This window comes from Oratosquilla oratoria, chromosome 1 (genome assembly GCF_046742065.1).
Source record: "Oratosquilla oratoria isolate Oo_2021 chromosome 1, ASM4674206v1, whole genome shotgun sequence".
Classification (NCBI taxonomy): domain Eukaryota; kingdom Metazoa; phylum Arthropoda; class Malacostraca; order Stomatopoda; family Squillidae; genus Oratosquilla; species Oratosquilla oratoria.
Window position 1 is genome coordinate 127710561 of NC_134777.1, and position 20000 is coordinate 127730560.

Sequence of the window (20000 nt, forward strand, 5' to 3'; positions counted from 1 at the left end):
GTATCGATAGGTAGACACATGTACGTAGATTGGACAATGTCAAGTGTGTGGTCCCTCAGGGTTCTGTCTTTGTGTTCCAGATGTATGCGGCACTGATTCTTCTCTGCGTCGGCGTCCTGGTGGATTGCAGCCCCGCCCCAGCCCCCTTTCCCGCCCCAGCCCCCTTCCCTAATGGGCGTGACATGAATATGGGTGGTCCAAGTGCTGAATGTCGGCCATATTGTGGCGATTGCTACAAAGAATGTGTCAAACACTGCGTCGGTGAGGAAATAGGCTGGTGCTGTGACCCGGAACATCGTAGATGTAGAAATCATCATTAGTTGCCGTGACCAGAAGAAAAATTAAAATAAGGATGCATGGCGTTAGTTCCTGGATTGTATTCTTTGCATATAAATATACAAAAGTGTGTGCGGTTGCACATTCTTGTGTAAGGTATGAGGAATACTTAGGAATTTGAATCTTCACATGAGTTTTTACATACCTGCGTCAGGCAGATCTCAAGTGGGGCTGCATTTGTTTTCAACATCTTCTTGCTGAGTGTTCAGTACCTTGTTTTTATGTCAACATTTGACTGTTTCCGTTACTAGCAAGGTTAGCTTGCGCCACACTATGTTAAGTTTTGATGATATGGCTACCTTGCAGAATGATTGGGCGTTTCAGTCCTTATTGATTTCTGTATGTTCTTAATTCTTATTTCACAAATAAAAACACCAAACGACTAAAACTTTTTTGTATCCTCAATACATAACTTAACAAAGAAATAATAAAAAGATGAATAGATAGATGAATGGAAATGAGCAAATAGACAAAAGTGATAAAAAGAAATAAAAGGATGAAGAAGTACATGAATAGATAGATGAATGAAAAAATATATAAAGGATATAAGAAAGAATAAAACAAATTAATAAAGAGAAATAGATTTGATGAAATTATGATTCCACATGGAAAGATGAGATCATTCTGATTGTCTTTTTAATTTAAGAAATATAAAAAGAAACAAGTTTGCTAAGATGTAGAGGGAGCATTGGTGTGTCGAAACTTCTGTCGAATAGCTGTCGACATGACGTCATGTCGCTGAAGTGAATTTGAATTTGTGTAATTTTTTTTCCTGAGAAAGACTTCATCTCGACAATGATTTCTTGTTAATTTTCTTTCGTGCTGTTGGTTATATCATGTTATAATGTAAACTTTATATAATTAGATAAGTTTACATATCTGAACTGTCCCCCAGTCCTCTTAACCTCTTCTATACAGAGTGGTGATGTTTATTTTTTCTTTGTTTTTTTTTATATTATCTTATTTATGTCTTCATTCATCTGTTTCATTATGATGACGCACTTCACAAATTTTGTTATGTCGCTTGAATGTTAAACTTATCCACGTTGTTGGCATTACCTACAGATATGTTTCAGCTATTTTCTGAAGTGACTAACAAATAGGTACAATTAACAATTCTCGTTTTTTTTCGTACATTTTTAATCTCATAATTAGTAAACTGAGCCAATAAAAGATTCTCATATTTCTTTTATTCAGTAGACAAATCTTTATTCAGTAGATACAAACTCATTTAATAATTTTTTCAATCAGACCTTTAGTTGAAGGAGAATGTTCGTGAGATTTTCTTTCTTGACATCTACTTATCAGGAAAAGGAATGGGATCGGGACAATGTCGCTGGCATTTCTTTCCTTGGGGAGTCTGGTGACAGACGACCTTACAATGGAGATTCGCACTTCCAGGTCCAAAGGAAGGTGGTTCTCTGGGCACTGGGGCAGGATTGGGGTCTGGGTCTGGGGCAGGGCTGCCCCTTGCCCCCCCTGAGGCCAAAACCAAGAGAAGGGCAACGGCAATATACACCTAAAAATGGAAAAGAAATCAGAGTTCGATCGCATTTGAAAAACACGACCGTTAACGGTTAAAGAATACAAAATTTTGAACCCTATGTGTGTGTAATTCACCATGCTCTTGGATCACGTGTTGGATTCGTGATCCACAGCTATCACCCCTCCCGGAAGAGAGCTCAGAGCTCATATATGACCGATCTATGGGTAATGCTGTGACCTTACACGCACACACACACCCAACTCCCCACCCATGAGAGTTGGAGTAACGACTCACAGCGCAGTGATACTGAAATTATTTCAGCCCTGGGCGGGATTCGAACTCGAACCGCCGTAGTGACGGCCACGAACTCTACCACTGCGCCATTGTGTGTGTGTGTGTGTGTGTGTGTGTGTGTGTGTGTGTGTGTGTGTGTGTGTGTGTGTGTGTGTGTGTGTGTGTGTGTGTGTGTGTGTGTGTGTGTGTGTGTGTGTGTGTGTGTGTGTGTGTGTGTGTGTGTGTGTGTGTGTGTGTGTGTGTGTGTGTGTGTGTGTGTGTGTGTGTGTGTGTGTGTGTGTGTGTGTGTTTGAATTTCTTCTCCCAAAATACAAGCAACATGGTGAATATCTTAAAAAATTATCTGTTCATATTTTCTACATGAAACATTGAAGTTTATGTCAATCTACAATATTTCCATAAGAATACATCTTCTCGCTGTAATGTCACACTTTAGACGTTTTGTTCTGGCTAACCCAAGACGATTTTGTCAAGCTGAACCTGATCCTCGTTCTTCAGGTGATCGTGCTGAAGTGGATCGAACGTAAAATTCTTTTAGTTTTACCTTCAGCATCTTGAGACGTTCTCGGAGAGTTGACTCGTGAAGGTGGAGAATAGAAAGTCTCTTTATGAGGTTCGAGTTTAAGACTTCTGTGACGTCACTTGAGTTGTTTTCTTATTGGCGAAGTGCCTCAGTGTCTGTGTTTGTCCCACGAAAGAGCTATGGTCGCCTAAAAAAATTATAATCATAAAAATAAACAAATGAATAAATAAATATATTAATAAACAAATAAATAAATACATAGATAAATGAATAAATTAATTAATTGATAAATATATTGAACGGTGGTGGTGGTGGCTGGGGGTCTAATGTTCCCAAACGATCCATATCAAGTAGACAAATGTTATAAATTGAAAGAAAATCACTTCCCAAAATACCATCTCCAGCCATAGATGGCTTAACAACGATCTAAGTTAGCAATAAATGATAACATATTTGAAGAAAAAAAAAGTCGGATACTCGCGGGCCTAGTGAGATAGAGCGTCGCTACTTGTGGTGGAGGTCGAGGTGACGGTAGTTTGAACCCTGCCGCCAACGTGTTGGACCAAGGGCATAGGTCATTACATTCCACGCTGTGTTCATCATCAAGAGAACACAAGAGTACTGAAGAATTGATGCAAAATAATGTAATATGGGAAATAGTCTGTCTAGGAGGGACAGAGGGGAGGGAATGATGAATGATGTGAAGGTATGAGTGTGAAAGAGATTGTAAAAGTGCAAAAGATGGAAAATGTGAAAGTGTGAAAGTGTGGAAGATGGAAAGATGGAGAGTCTGAAAGATGGAGAGTGTGAAAGTGTGAAAGATGAAAAGTGTGAAAGTGTGAGAGATGGAAAGATGGAAAGTGTGAAAGTGTAAGAGATTGAACGATGGAAAGTGTGAAAGTGTGAAAGATGGAAAGATGGAAAGTGTGAAAGATGGAAAGTGTAAAAGTGTGAAAGTGTGAAAATGAAAAGTGTGAAAGATGGAGAGTTTGAAAGTGTGAAAGTGTGAAAGATGAAAAGTGTGAAAGATGGAGAGTGTGAAAATATGAAAGATGAAAAGTGTGAAAGTGTGAGAGATGGAAAGATGGAAAGTGTGAAAGTATGAGAGATGAAAAGATGAAAAAAACGGAAAACGTGAAAGTGTGGAAGGGAATGCAAGAAGAAGGGGAAAGCTGAGTTGATAAATTTGAAGAAAAAAAAACAAGAATCGGAATTAGAAAAATAAAATCTCGCATAAAACCAAGAGATGACATTAGCCTTATTAGACATGGCCATGCACCTACAAATAAAAAGAAAAATAAATAGACAAATATATATATAAACAAACAAATAAATAGATCAATAGATAGATAAATGAAGGAATAAGCAAATAAATATTCAAATAGATAAATAAATAACGAAACAAATGTACACATAAATGAATAGATGAATAGTTAAATAAAAAAACGAAATAGGTAAATAAATAAAGAGATATATAAAATTATTAAGACAGGTAACAAAATAATCTTCACGGGTGAATATAATTGTAAAACGGTGATTTAGTAGAAATATTCTGAGACATATGGCAGTGGCTAATATAAATGGCTCAATTGGTGCCAACGTGAAAATCTTTTCCTGTCCCCCTTGAGCAAGGGGATTTTTTTTTTAATGCCTCAGATCATACAGTTCAAACTCGAAATGCACATCCTGGGGCCGTATACACAAAACTTTTTTGTTAGCCTTAACAATCTCTGCTAGCTAACAGAAAACCACTAAAAGTTATACACCAATGCTTAACTAACAAATGTTAGCTAGTAAACAGTTGTTTGTCAAGTCCCGCTAAACAGTGCTGAAGTTAGCAGCTTATGAACATGTAAATGGACGTATTATTAAAAATTGCACACATAAAACAGTGTTATTAATGCAGTTGTTCAGAATTTATTAATAGAGTATCATGATAGCACGAAGGCGCATTGTACAGGCGGCCGCGCCACATTCAAATCTTCCGACAGAAGACTCAAGTTAGTGCTAGCAAGTTTTGTGTATACGGCCCCTGGTGGTCACGTGACCATGGTGAATCACATGTGCACATAAACACACACACACACACACACACACACACACACACCTTCGACCTTATCATCACTGATATGGTCTCGGCCTCTGCTCCCTCTCGGTCGCAACAAACACACCATCATTCTGCTGATTTAGGCACCTCTATGCACACTATTCATTCAAGTTAAAATAATCTGAAAATCAGGACAAATTATACATTGTTAATGTATCTGTATTAAACTCAATAAACCGATTATCATTATTATGACTATTGTTATCATTATTACTATTATTTTTCTTATCATTATTATCATACACGCAAGCAAGCACGCGTGTATTACCTTGGTCCTTTTATCATTTTATTATTGAAAATAAAGAAAATTTATAATTGTGAAAAACCAAACACTACTTCATGTTTCCAGAAATTAACATTTATCAACACTTTGATATAAAACTCAAATTCAAATACCATGGCATTATTACTCACTGAAGACATATATGAATATAGTTTTACCTCAACCGTCTATTCTCAATGACAGTCAGAACTGAACTGACTATACCTGAGGATTATGAGACCAACTCAATGAAAAATGTACGATAGTTTCTTCAGTGCGATGGCGCAACTGTGTTGCTAGATGTACGATATTCTAGTCCCATTTGTACAAAAGTTTACTTGTTATGCACATTCAGACTCGGGGAAGGGAATGGAAATTTTGACTTTCCTGTTGGCTTGTGTAACCTTCTCTAAGAATAGCTGTGATATGATGTATGAAGTAAGAAGACACGCATTTTCCTTCTGGCACTTAAAAATATGTATAAAAAAATCCCGGCTGTGTTCTTGTGCTTGTTTTGTTTTTTCACATTCGTAAACTACCACAACCGTCTCACTGATATCCTCAGAGCGGGAAGAAGTGCAGAAATGCTTAATGCGCGACGAATGTTTATGACAGATTTTGAAACATACGGAAAAAGTCGTAAAAATGGCCAATCCTTATTCCCTATGTCTTGACGGGAAGTATTTTCGATTTGTCATTAATCTTTTTGAGTCCCGTTAATTTTGACGATTTTTGGCTCTGGGTAATTATAAAATTGTTCTAATATGTGTCAGAGAAATTTTAAAGTTTCCATAGGCATAAAGAAAAAAACAAAATGAGAGCGAAACGAGACGAGATGGACATTCCTCAACTCACGGAAAATAAATAGATAAATGAACAAGTAAATTAATAGATAGATAAATAAGTTTATAATCAATAAATTGTCAAATGAAGAGGACAAGGATATTAATGAATAAATGAATAGAAGATTAAGTAAATAAATAAATAAATAAAAATTAGAAATACACCAAAAAAAGATAAATAAACAAATAAGAAAATATAAAGACAAATCAATTAATGACTATATAGAGATGGGGTCACCCGTCTTGACCTGAATAGTGAACCAAAGAGGTGTGTTGCCAACCCCAGGGGTGCCACCTCAGTGCAACTACAGCACCGGGGGAATCAATTATACCCCAGGACTCATGTCTCCATGCGTGGGTTGGATGACTAATCACTCATAGTGAGTTCGTCTACCCTTTTTGATATGTATAGGTGCCCAACACATCTTCCTCACTGACAGAAAGACAATGAGGGGACCGATAGTATTTGGTTACACGGTACCACTAGAAGCGGGGCTGACTCACCTGGCCATAGATTGAAAAGATATTTGTACTTCATGTTCTATTTTGATCAAATAGTTTTGACGAATGTGTCTTGTTTTCCGTTCAGTAGGTTTTTCGAAACACACGATGAATTTCAAATGAGATGATGGGGTCTCTGGGAGCCTGTTTTGGTGGAGGGGCCTCCTGACGTGACCAGCTGCAAAACCAATTTCGTTTAAAAAAGATACCTGTTCTTTCTGCTTAGCCTGAAGGGAACATTGGGTCAAGTCTTCTCCAAGAACTGAAATCACCGGTTCTTGGAAGAACTTCTTTGGTGCCTGCCAAGAGTATGATAATTATTCATGGCTGACACAATATGACATGATTTCTATATGTCTTTCTGTCTGGCCTTTCTGTCTGTCTATTTCTATATATCTATCTGTCTGTATCTATCTACCTATCTACTTAGCTGTTTATCTATCTGTCTGCCTGTCTGTTTATCTTAATGTTTATCTGTCTATATGTCTATCCATATGCTTATCTATCTGTCTGTCTCTGTCTGTCTATCTGTCTACCTGTCTACCTTTCTGCCTGTCTATTTATCTATGTATCGTTAAAAGTCTTGTGGTATTTCTGAGGTGGTGATTTCAATGATTTAGACATGATTACTGTTGTATTTTTTTCCTGTTATTGTTCATACACTCAGAACAGCTTTGGTGAAAGTAGATAACCAGAATGTGACGTCATAGACCAAGCAAGCGCGGGTATTTATAAACTGTCTGCAGCCACAGAGTCCGTCAGTTACCCGATTTGCTAGAACCAAATCCACATCCCAGAGAAAACATCGATATGTTGAAGGTATTTGGAAATGAACATTTTTGTTTGGGTTTTCGGTGGTAGCCCAGTGGATACCGTGTCGAACTCATGACCAGGTAGTCATGAGTTTGATTCCCAGGAACCGCTGCGAGCTTTGTCGCGTTGGTTCCCGACAGCTCTAGCCAAGCGGGGAAGCGATCCTAACATCGGCCTAAAAACACCCAGCGGCTTGGCGCAACTGACTGGGCTTTGCTCTACCAAGGGTTTCTCACTTTCCACCTCGCGGGATGTGGAATGTTGAGTGGTGAGTATTATGATGGTGATATTCAGAGTGCCGTAAGAATAGAAATCTACAATGATGATCTTAGGAATCCAGTTTATCTATGAGTGATTTAGCCTCATATATCTAAGACAAATGTCCTCAGCTCCTTGATACACTATCAAAGATCATTTTGTGATGAGAGGACGACATACTTTAAAAACACAATTTTATTTAAAAACAAAATGGGTGAGATAATATGAATAGACCTACTTTAGCTGTTTTAGGTACATATCAACGAGAGTTAACATGAGAGTATATGCCCACGCACAATATTTGCTATACTATACATTTATACGAAAAAAAAAATACTAAATAAAATCTAAGCCCGTGACAAAGAAGGTAAAGTGTTTAAATGGATTAGATCTTAGATCAGTGACGGATAACAGTAGGTCACCATATGTATATGTGTATATATATATATATATATATATATATATATATATATATATATACATATATACATAAACGACTTGGACAGTGAGATTAATAGTAATGTTATCAAGTTTGCGGACAACACTAAAATAGGACGCTTAATTAGGTCAGAAGATGCCAAGATTCTACAGAAACTAGTTTACTAATAGTGGTCAACGAATGTAATATATATATATATATATATATATATATATATATATATATATATATATATATATACATATATGTATATATATATATATATATATATATATATATATATATATATGTATATGTATATGTATGTATGTATATACTGTATATTTATTTGCATATATATGGATACATTGCCCAATGGTTTTAGGTACTATTTGGTTGTGGATATCATTTGTAACCATGAGTGAATTCTGAAAGACGACATTGTTTTTCTCTCCACAGACACACTTCGTTGTTGTGCTTCTTTGCACTTTGGTGGCTTTAGGGAGTTCCAAGTCCATTCCTCCTCCTGTTCCTGACCCCGTACCCGCCCCAGGGACTACTCCAAAACCCACTACGAAGAGGCCCAAGATCTACTGTAAGTTTGTCTGTGATAATCCACGGGAGAGGGGCAGCTGCCATAACCTCTGCCGCGACGAGCCGTGGTAAGAGAATCGAAGACAAAATTCCTGCGACATGACGTCATCAGGCATTCGCCATCTCACCAAACTCTGAGAACTCGATTTATGGTCCCAATAATCATGTTGACATTGGTCCCTATGTATGTCATTTCCCAGATATTCGCTTCCTTCAAGATTCTTCTATTCCCAACACACTTAATAAATACATAATCCTTATGATCTTACTGAGTTTGTATCCTTGGGACAATACTCCTCTAAAATACATCAAGATATTACTTTTCTTCTCCTTAGCAATTCAAGCAACCAGCTTAAAATCAAGCAACAGATGCGGTAAGTAAAATAAAACAATGTTTTGATTTGCGTGTTGAGTCAGGTCAAAGTGAGGAGGAAAAATGATCATGATAAATATAGCATCATAGAGGCGATCTGGTCAAGGCAATGTCTGGGGGTTTGATGAAGTAAATTGCTCGTTTCGTGATCTAAGTGAGGCTATGGTTTAGATAAACGATACCCTATTATGAAAGCATCAGTCACAAAACAAATCTACACAAATTACCAAAACTGGTGAACATTTCGATATTTACAACTTGAAATCCAAAGAAGTGGTGGCTTCAAAGTTTATAACGTTACAAAACTTCTTTTATAGTTACCTATGACACAACATAGGCCTTTCCCAAGGCTACATAGTGATATTCACATGACCTGAATGCTCTCTCCCTCCATGTGGCTACAAATGAAATTGGTCGTAGTTCTGTTGTGTCTCGCGATCCTGGTGGAGACAAAGCCATTCCGGTTTCTTCACCCGTTCCAACTCCCTCAATCTCAGGATTTCTTCGTCGACACAAACTGTGAAGTGCAAATCTTATTACGACGAGCCTTCGAGTGACGTCACGTAAGGCAAGAAACATATTTGAATCTCAACGGATTTAACGGAAACGTGTGACCGTTGAGCATTTGAAAAAATACGTTTGTTGAGTAGCACTAAATAAATTCCCTTCTCTATAAACGCTTAACAACTTTTACTTTACTTTTTCCGGACCAGATGACCCAGTGATCTGATTAAAATCGCCTGCAACTATGTCTTTGAATATCCCGAGTTTTTCCATAATTTTCCAATGAAATGTTAATCGCGATGACTTAATCGAGATAGTCTACAGAGGGCTGAGGAAGCAATCACAAACTAGTGACTTCAATGCACCGATGGCTCATTCTTCCTGGCTCTTATAAGCTCTCTAACCTAAACCCACAATGTTACCTCTCGTCTTGAACACACATGTGCGTGTCTACGTGTGGGATTTGCCATGGTCTTGGGTCACATGCTGGACTCATGACCGATAGCTACTACCCTCCCGGATAAGAGCTCAGAGCTCATGTATGGCCTGATCTATGGGAAATATTTGACCTTGCACACATACACACACACACAAACATACACATACACACACACACACACACACACACACACACACACATGCACGCACGCACGCACAACTTGACATACATAGCGGGGTGCCAACTTTCAGTACCGTGATGCTTTTCCGCCCTGGGCGGGGATCGAACTCAAACGGATGCATGGTGTTACGCGTCCGTGTGTACATGTGTGCGGATGTTTGTTTTCCTCATGTATGAAAACTGGGAGATACATATACGTAAAGAGAGGTAGTAAGAGCAAGCAAGAGAGAGAGAGAGAGAGAGAGAGAGAGAGAGAGAGAGAGAGAGAGAGCAGGAGACAACAAAGGAGCGAAAGCTGATTCGAAGAAGACGAAACGTAAACAAATACTTGGACGATGTCCAAGGTCAGAGGAGCCTTCAAGTCTTCCTCAAACCTCCCCCATAAAACTGGTCCTTGAGAGTTAATAATTGACTAGGAAATAAGGAAAACGGAAGTGGTGGAGGAGGGGGGGGGGAAGGGGGAGGAGGGGGGGAAGGTGGGGGATGGGAATAAACTGAGGATGCAATTACAAGGGGAAAGAAAATTGCGCCATCTCGCCTCCTTAGACAAAGTCATATGATCTTGTCATCTCCTCAGTTACCAGTTTGCTTATTTATTCGTTTATTTGTTTTTCTTTTTACATATCTACTCATGTGTTTATCTTTCGTTTATCAATTTCTAATCTATTGTGATTTATTTATTCATTTATTTATCTATCTATTTATTTACATATTTTTTTATTTGCTTATTCATTTATTTATCTATTAATTTACATATCCATTCACTTGTTTATCAATTTATCTACTTATCTATTTATTTATATATCTACTGTATTTATTTGTTTATTCATATACTTATTCATTTATTTATTTATTGTTGATATAAAAACGTCTTAGTCGTTCGTTATTTCTCAACGCTACAGCTATGGCCAAAGCTGTCACCTTTGACCTGTGCTGAGAACCGGAAAGGAGTGCGGGATTCGAACCCACAACTAAACGAATACGGGACCAGCACGCTTCCGATTATGCCACCAGCGCACAGGTATAAACCCCTTCAAGGCACGTCAATATGTGTCACATCATTTGTTGTTCAAAAAGGAACAAACTGTTCGCGGTTCTCTTCTGGTCTTACCTTGCGAAGAGGGAGCTGGAATTTGCAAATCCGGCTCCCGAGTCCCGCTGCGAACGGGTGTGGCACCAGGAAGATTTTTTTCCTGGAATTTAGGTTCAATGAACTAACTCGCTGTCAGAGACCAGTGAGTGAGAGCAGCAGAGGAGGAGAGGAAAAGAAGAAGAAGCAAAGAAGCGAGAGGTAGAGAACAAGAGAATCTAACTCCCCGACAGAGACCAAGAAGAGAGCGAAAATCTTCTGGCAAACAGCGACGAGATTTTATAACACACTGTGGTTGTACACTGTAACATATGGAAACATTATATGGAAACGCATTGAGAGACGGGGAGAGAGAGAGAGGGTGGGTTAGGAAGTGAATAAGATTAGAACACTTTCTGAACATGATCAGAACAGGGAGGTCATTGCGACATGTATCAACAAGCCTTGTGAGAAGTTCAAGAGCGATGTATGTGAGGGCAGGTAACGAAGCCATCGAATTGTGGGTCCCAGCGGACGCGAAAAGACGCAATGGAATCGTTGTAACTACTAAAAACGCGAGAGGCAACGAGGATAAAAAAGAGAGGGCATAAAAGATACCGCTACGGAAACTGGTATCAGGTCATTCTGAACCTACTCCTTAAGACACACTTGAATAAAACACAGACAACTTTCCTCATGTCTTTGCCCCTCCAGAGACCACCCGGTCAAAACGCTACAGCCAAAACCTCCATGTTTTCCGTAGAATCAAATAAAATCGAATTTTCTCTTTCACGATGTAGCTTTTTCCCGACCAATTCACACACCTCGAAGTATTCTTCCTTCTGGTTTATTTTGAGACACAGTTGGAATTATCGAGCCCTGGAAACAGGAGCCACAGGACTTGGAGTTGGAAGAGGAGGTCCGTCGGAAGGATCGAGGCCAGGAATGGGAACAGGGCGACCAGCCACACCCAAAGAAGTGCCAATTCCGTATACTCACGGCCATACACAAATATATTTGCGCACACGCACACACACACACACACACACACACACACACACACACACACACACACACACACACACACACACACACACACACACAAACACACTCTCGCATGCGCGCATGCATATACAAGAAACCAGGAAAAGTTTACATTGAGGACGTCGACATTCGTTTGGCGCCGCCGGGCGCTAAAAGTTACCGCCCGATGCACCTCAGTTGCGCTCTGACCACAAGAGCGGGTGCACGCTTAAAGAACATCTAGGAGCTTCTCCAGGCATGAATGGTAAGTGGAGATTAGGTTTCAGGTATTTGGTATGCTAACGAGGCCAGATGAAAGGAAAAAAAGCATTCAAAAATAAAATAAAAAGACAAAATAACCATTTGAGGGAGACCATTTGTTTTTTTGCACAGTTTAGTACCGCCATCAAATTCTGATACATCAGATTTCAGTCACTGTTCTGTCACAGGGATACATAATAGACAGTGCAAGAACAGAACCCTGAGGAACTCCACTCGTAACAATTTTCTCGGTAGATGATTTACCATTCGGAACAACTCTGTTTACAATTGTTCAATATACTTGTAATTTATCTTAGCAGGTTACCTTCTATTCTATATAAAGCAAGCTTATTTAGCCTCTCCTGTCGGGTAGTGTCAAAAGCCTTCTCAAAGTCTAGGAAGACCCAGTCTACGCTGTTTTGTTGATCACCGCATCTAAAGAGGTAATGATGAGGTATGATGGTACTTCATATAAAACGTTTGCTCCTATGTTGTGCATGTTCTATCATGAATACGAAAATTGAGGAAAACAGTAAAATACTACTTTAGTCAAATTCAAATATAATACAAAATAGCTATTCAACGTTATCAGGGAGGTTGTCTTCCAGACCTAATGGGTCTTTTTCTATTAAAGGTAATCACGTGTTCCTTTGTTTTAATTGTTATGTATCCTGTGGTTTTAGATGACGTGGGTTACAGTGCTGTTGTGTCTGGTCGTTCTGGTGTATTCCCACCAGGACCCAGTTCCTGGTCCCGTTCCTATTCCCGTTTGCAATCCCATTCCCGTTTCCGATCTCATTACCAGACCAGTCTCCGCTCCTGTATAACTGTTCCCGCCCCAACCCATCGACTACGACTACTGTAAACGGGAATGTAAGGACTCAACGGATCGTGAAACCGAAGTAGATCGTCCCCCTGGAAGAAAACAAGAACGAGTGACACTTTGCCAATATCATGGAAAGGGAGATTTGAGGGCAGTAACAAATATGTCCTCTATAAATGGAAATGCACTTACAGTGTCCAGTAAAATATATTCCAAGTTCTTGAACGTCTTGTTAAGGAAACTGAGAATAAATGGCACTTGCTATTATCATGGATGGAGATGTTTTATGGCAGCAAAAAATATATTCTCTGGAAATGGAAATGCACTTGTAGAGTCAAGAAAATACATTCCAACTTCCTAATAGCACAACATAACTTCCAGACATTCCCTTGGCTTCAAGATTTGCTTCAAGATTTGCTTCTTTTCGAGATGGAGAAAAATGTGCCATTCTAAGTACAACTATGTTTTTGTTTCTTTATTTTCTTCCTATTCTCCGTTAAGATTTAAAAAAAATGCTTATTCAATAAAGAATTGTGTCCTGTTCTTATATTCACCTTCCTGTGTCACACTGCTCTCTGAAAAAGAAAAAGAAAAAGAAAGCAAGGGCTAAATTTGGGTGGACCTTCTGGTTGTATTGGATACACCCTTTATTCCAGACCCCAACAGATTGTTAGGTGCTGGATTCCAGCACAGTCTCATTTTCTCATTGCATTATCTAGTCTCCCTTTCCTTGAATACAACTGTTAACTTGGGATCAGAGAGAGAAGAGAAGACAAGACGTAAGCAAAAATGAAGAGGAACAAAAATAGGTACAGAGGAGAGGGAGAGAGAGAGTTAAATAGAAAAGGGTGAGGATTCTACGCCAGGAGGCGCTGAGTAGCTGCGGCCGAAGCCATCTCCTTTGCCCTATGGTGTGCTTAGACTGTTGGGGAGGTAACAGTCACTGCTAGAAATCAGAGAGAAATGTGGGAGTGAAACGAAAGGGAAAAGTAAGGAAAATAGAGAAGGGAAGAGAAATATAGATATAGAGAGGGAAATGAGAAAGGAAAACAGAAAAATACAAATGATTTTTTTTTTTCCAAAGCTTGTGTAGGACATTTGTCATTTGACAAGAGGGTAATTAATTAAGATATTTTTAACAAATACCAGCGCCTCTATTCTTTGGGAACAGCTTCTCTCACCCAAGAAGGTGAGTCAAAGAGGTGGTACAGGAGCTTATCCACCTGATCTAGGGAAGCAAAGTATAAGGCGATGGAGCCAAAAAGGAGAGCAGATGTAAAATGGTGTGCGAGTTTGACAGAAAATTACGAAAAGGATAAAATTATATTTTGGGAAGAAGTGAAAAGAGTGAGGGACGGGGTGAATTAGACAGGAAAAGATGAAGGGTGCAGACGGACAGATGTTAATTAAAGTAAAGGGGGTAAGGGGAGTTGAATGTGAAGGAGGTTAGAGTAGTATTGATCGTGGTAGTGGGAGGAATCAAGGAATAACCGTGATGGGAGAGGAAAATTAAAGGAATATAGGAGGAAACATGTACAGTGGATTAGCTAGTGAGGTTATTTCATGTGTGCCTAAGGGAGGGGAGTGTACCAGAGGATTGAAGGCACGCCTGTGCAGTTCCATTTTACAAAAGAAAAGGGGACAAATGTGAAAGAAGTAGTTTTTGAAGGGTCAGTTTGTTGAGCATGCCTGGAAATGCATATGATAAAGGATTAGGAGAGGAACAGAGAGAGTAATTGGTGAGGAACGGTATAGGTTTAGTAAAGGTAGAGGATTTGTGAATAGGGTAAACTTGAAGTGAAGTAACTGAGAATAAGATGGATGATTAGGGTGAATGGGACATTGAGTAAAAGGTGAATGTCTGTAGAGCAGAGAAATGAGAAGGCAAGAGATAGGGGTGAATGGAGAATGGTTGTGAGTGGACTATGAATTGACACTCCGAAGGGATTTCTCCTCGTCTTCTCTATTTTCGCATGAGGGGGGTGAGAAGGGAGGGTCACCATGTAATAGAAGCGGTGGCACCTTTTGGTATAAATACTTGGAGGTTTCCTTTTCAACAGAAACATTTCTTTAAGGAGAGGAAATATAAAGTACCTTATTCACTTTATTGAGTTAAAACAACTAAAATATTTGCTATTCTTGTTTTTCATTTTTACTTCACGTCAGAAACATTTGTTTTTCCTGTAACTCCCCTTCTGCACAATTCCTTAAACTATTTAATCTTGTTTTTTTAGATAAAAGAGCAAAACACTTCGAAAAGGAACGAAAAAGATGAACGAAACCTGAGACAAGCAGCTTTCCTGTGTGAAAAAAGTCCCGTAGACTTTTCCTGGCTCACATAAATTTCCCATTCAAACTATACACACGTCTCCAACCAAACATTACCAACCCTCGGTATCAAACACGAAGAGGACTGATATTCTTAACAGGAAACTCTTTGGTATACAACGAAGCCACGAAGCCAGACAGCTTCATTCAGCTTTGGGGAACTTCTCTTCAGGTCATCTGGATGTACACAGCCACGATCTCACGAATCCCAAGTCAAAACCTTCGACCTTGCAGACATGCCAGAGACGTTCGATCTTTGGATTTTCTTCACCCGGCGATGACGTCATGTCGCCGTTTTCGTCGCCCTTGCAGGAACAAGATTCAGTGTCCTTCGGGACTTCGCAGGGGCAGGATGGGTCTTGCGTCTTGGGAAGGGGTACACGGGGCAGAGGAGATGCGGTGCTTATTGTAGCATAGACTACTAAAACGATAAATGTTAGGAACAACATCTGTGGATCAACAAGACAAAAGAACATAAGTGATTTCTTCAGAGTATTGTAACATTTTGTAATATTTACTTACATATGAATATATACTTACATATAACGGTACATACACATATACATACATAAATACATGCACATGTACATATATACATACACACATACATAAACACATGCATAAATACATATATACATACATACACACATACATACATACACTCGCCCCAAGGTCAGCATGGGGCAGCCAAAGGTATCAAGTGACAAGTATCTCTGATTGTTTTGAACAGTCAAGCCAAGGCTATATCGCCAGTTTTTTTTTTTTTCAAGATGTTAGGACAAGTCATAATCCCTTGGTGGCGTAATCGAAAGCGTGCTGGTCTCGCATTTGCTTAGCTGTGAGCTCGAATCCCGCACTCCTCTCCTTTTCCCAGCTGTGATTGTTTTTACCTGCCCCAAGTGCATCGGGCAAAGGTGACGGCTTCGGCCGCAGCTACTCAGCGCCTCCTGGTGTAAGCTCCTCACCTTCCGATACAACTATAGATATTTGTCGAGTGACATCTCTGGATACGATGCAATAGTGTACGTGTATTCTCTCTGTGTATGTGTGTGTGTGTGTGTGTGTGTGTGTGTGTGTGTGTGTGTGTGTGTGTGTGTGTGTGTGTGTGTGTGTGTGTGTGTGTGTGTGTGTGTGTGTGTGTGTGTGTGTGTGTGTGTGTGTGTGTGTGTGTGTGTGTGTGTGTGTGTGTGTGTGTGTGTGTGTGTGTGTGTACAACCTATATCATGACCTAACCTAACCTCGACTTCCTAACGTCTACTGCATTTTCTCACTTCAATTTACATCCCACTAAAAGAAAAGAAAAAGAATCTACCTTTCTCTACAACTATGTCTCCAACCCTTTCCCTCGCTTTCGTTGGTTAATAGAGATGCAAGTTTCGACATCCAAGTCTCCTGTCAAACAACTCTTGGAGCGTCACCCAAGACTCAATAAATATCCCTCAAAAGCCCTCAGTGACAATAACACCCTATTATACACGACTATTGTTTAACTTTCTTGTAGACTTCTCTTCCTCTGCCAAAGGAAACTCTCCCGTGAAGGTGGGTGGTCCGGACTAGGTAGGCGCAAGCCTTGAGCCCAGTGTTCCCTCCAAGCTGTGCGCACGAGCGCGTGGACACATGTTATGCAACCAGCGCATAAAGGAAAAACTTGTGCTCACACAAGGTTTTCGATTTCTTTTTTTTTAAGAAAATAATCGTATAATTTTATAATAATTAATTTTTAAAAATGTGATTTTGAGAATCTGTCAATGACCTTTAATATGTGAGTGTACAAGTTCATAATTTCACATGTAGTTTTGAGATTGATTTGTACTGTGTTGGGGGGTGAGTATGGTGACTCGTATGGCTACACACATAGTTTGCAAAAAAGGCAAAATTCAGATACAAGCAAACTTCTGCACTCGATCATACCAAAATACTAGAGGGAAACATTGCTTTAGCTCTTACCTTCTGGTACTGACAGCTCGCCATCCTGGCGCCTCTCTCTCGTGTTGGGAGAACGACTTGGAGTGGCGATCCAGGCTTACAGCCGTCCTTTCTATAGACCCACAGAGATTTCGTCATGTTAATTCAAACTCTCTAGTCTTGGGGTATTCACGGAACAAAAAGAAAATTGGTTTCCTCTTTGAAAGGCAACGCTAAGGATTCCTTTGAATGTTCGCGTTTGTTTGTCTTCGTCCCTTCTGTTCCGGGTGGCACTTTTTCATCTGCCGCCAGGCGATTTTATTCGTAATATTCGTGGAACCCGTTAGCCAAGTGGGTTCAGGCGGCGTTACTTGCGACGTAGGTCGAGGGGATGGGGGTTCGAATCCTGCCAAGTAAAAGGGGCGTTGAGCATGAGAGGGATGTCTGTTGAGGAAGTAAGGAAGAAGGCAGAAGATAGGGGTGAATGGGGAATGGTTGTGTATGGATGATGCTGTGATACATGGAGGGGAGTGGGTGGGGGGTGGGGTGGTCTAGGGAGTGGTTGTCAGTCATTGGTGGGAGAGGGGCCAATGAACTGTGTCTGTGGAAGACAGACCCTGCTGCTTCCACCACACAGTTCCAATAGGATGGAGGTCGTAGTCTAATTAAAAAAAAAAAAAAGTAGTAGTAGTAGTAGTAGTAGTAGTAGTAGTAGTAGTAGTAGAAGTAGTAGTAGTAGTAGTAGTAGTAGTAGTAGTAGTAGTAGTAGTAGTAGTAGTAGTAGTAGTAGTAGTAGTAGTAGTAGTAGTAGCAGTAGTAGCAGCAGCAGTAGTAGTAGTAGAAGTAGTTGTAGTAGTAGTGGTAGAAGTAGTAGTAGTAGTAGTAGTAGTAGTAGTAGTAGTAGTAGTAGTAGTAGTAGTAGTAGTAGTAGTAGTAGTAGTAGTAGTAGTAGTAGTAGTAGTGGTAGTAGTAGTAGTAGTAGTAGTAGTAGTAGTAGTAGTAGTAGTAGTAGTAGTAGTAGTAGTAGTAGTAGTAGTAGTAGTAGTAGTGGAAGTAGTAGTAGTAGTAGTAGTAGTAGTAGAAGTAGTAGTAGTAGTAGTAGTAGTAGTAGTAGTAGAAGTAGTAGTAGTAGTAGTAGAAGTAGTAGTAGTAGTAGTAGTAGTGGCAGCAGCAGCAGTAGTATTAGTACAGTAGTAGTAGTAGTAGTAGTAGTAGTAGTAGTAGTAGTAGTAGTAGTGGTAGTAGTAGTAGTAGTAGTAGTAGTAGTAGTAGAAGTAGTAGTAGTAGTAGTAGTAGTAGTAGAAGTAGTAGTAGTAGTAGTAGTTGTAGTACTTGTAGTAGAAGTAGTAGTAGTAGTAGTAGTAGTAGTAGTAGTAGTAGTAGTAGTAGTAGTAGTAGTAGTAGTAGTAGTAGTAGTAGTAGTAGTAGTAGTAGTAGTAGTAGTAGTATTGCTACTATTATTATGTGTTCATATAACGCAATTGTGATGTCACCTCATCAATAATCTGGGCCCGCACCCAGTCTGACTCAGCAGAACTTTAGAGAGCGCTGTTCCTCGCTATATTTAGCAACTTTGTAAGTGTGAGGTTGGGTGGATTTTTCTCCCTCAGATGAATGTAATAGCCTGGCGGCAGGAAAGAAGGTCACGTGACAAAGTTTTATTTACTTTGTTCATATATTTATTTTATCTATTTATATTCTTTTATTATTATTATTTTTTTTTTTTTTTTTTTTTTGCAAATATCAATTGTCAGAAATGCCTTGATTAATCTCCATTAACATGTAGTCCAACATAAATGAATTAACAGATAGATATATGGATAAATAGATAAGTAGAAAAGAGAGCGGAAAGGCGTTGCTAGTGAGTATCTGTGTTTATCTCTTGTATTAAGATTATCTATAACAACACTGACGTCCTTGATTTTCCGTATCTCCGGCGGGAGTATCAAAATCCGGCCTGAAGGGGGTCACGGGACATGAAGACCTTCTTCAAAAGGGGGGCGGGGACACCCCATTCACCTGAATAAATATATATATTCTTAGTGTGAATAGAAAACGCGGTGTGAATCACCAAGTCACCGGAGACAAGGAAAAAAAGTAGTTCTCTTGTTTTCCAAGAGGAAGATCTTCCAGGAAAGTCCTCATGTGACGTCAGAGGCGACTTCGAGAACCTCCCGAAGTCGGTGAAGAAGGAGAAGCAGACGTCACAAAGGATTAGAAAGAATTACAAAGGCGGAGCATCCCAACAGAAGACCTTTTGGTCCATAACTAGGTCGGATGTAAAAAAATATATAATGATAAAAAATAAAGATAAAGAATAAAATAAAACAAAAATTATGATAATACAAATGGTAATAAATAAGATAAATAAATGCATAGGTATAGATAGATAATAAACAAACAGGTTAATAGTAAATAATAATAAATTCACAGATAAATAATAATAAATGAAAATCAAGCAAATGATAAATAAACAAACAAATAATAACAAACAAATAATATAAGATAAATGGCAGTCATTACAGCATCTTACTTAGGTTTTATCTAAACGAATCTTAAAGCTTCGAACTAAACTACATTGCACTGCCTCTGCATAAACTACACAGTTGGCGAAGTTGTTTCTACCCACTTCCAAATTAAATCTATTTCCTGACAGTTTGA

At 39.2% G+C, this 20000-nt stretch overlaps 2 protein-coding genes and 1 long non-coding RNA gene across 3 annotated transcripts in view; 1 reads left to right on the plus strand and 2 right to left on the minus strand.

Annotated features, from left to right (window-relative positions):
* The window catches only part of LOC143026667 (uncharacterized), a 1654-nt gene extending 930 nt beyond the window's left edge, over positions 1 to 724 (plus strand). Inside the window, exon 2 of the long non-coding RNA XR_012966527.1 lies at positions 81 to 724. This is a non-coding gene — a long non-coding RNA (uncharacterized LOC143026667). The remainder of the gene's footprint in view (positions 1 to 80) is intronic.
* On the minus strand, positions 508 to 5305 carry LOC143026664 (uncharacterized). The gene is made up of 3 exons (XM_076187439.1): positions 5161 to 5305; positions 2661 to 2826; positions 508 to 1855 (listed from the first exon to the last, which is right to left on the minus strand). The coding sequence occupies exons 2-3, from the start codon at positions 2667 to 2669 to the stop codon at positions 1634 to 1636; spliced, it is 231 nt and encodes a 76-aa protein (XP_076043554.1). The 5' UTR covers positions 2670 to 2826; positions 5161 to 5305; the 3' UTR covers positions 508 to 1633.
* A 10008-nt stretch (positions 5306 to 15313) lies between these two features.
* On the minus strand, positions 15314 to 17742 carry LOC143031289 (uncharacterized). Its single transcript, XM_076194940.1, has 2 exons — positions 17382 to 17742; positions 15314 to 15883 (listed from the first exon to the last, which is right to left on the minus strand). Exons 1-2 carry the CDS (start codon positions 17496 to 17498, stop codon positions 15608 to 15610), a joined length of 393 nt encoding a protein of 130 aa, XP_076051055.1. The 5' UTR covers positions 17499 to 17742; the 3' UTR covers positions 15314 to 15607.
* Between the last annotated feature and the right edge of the window lie 2258 nt (positions 17743 to 20000).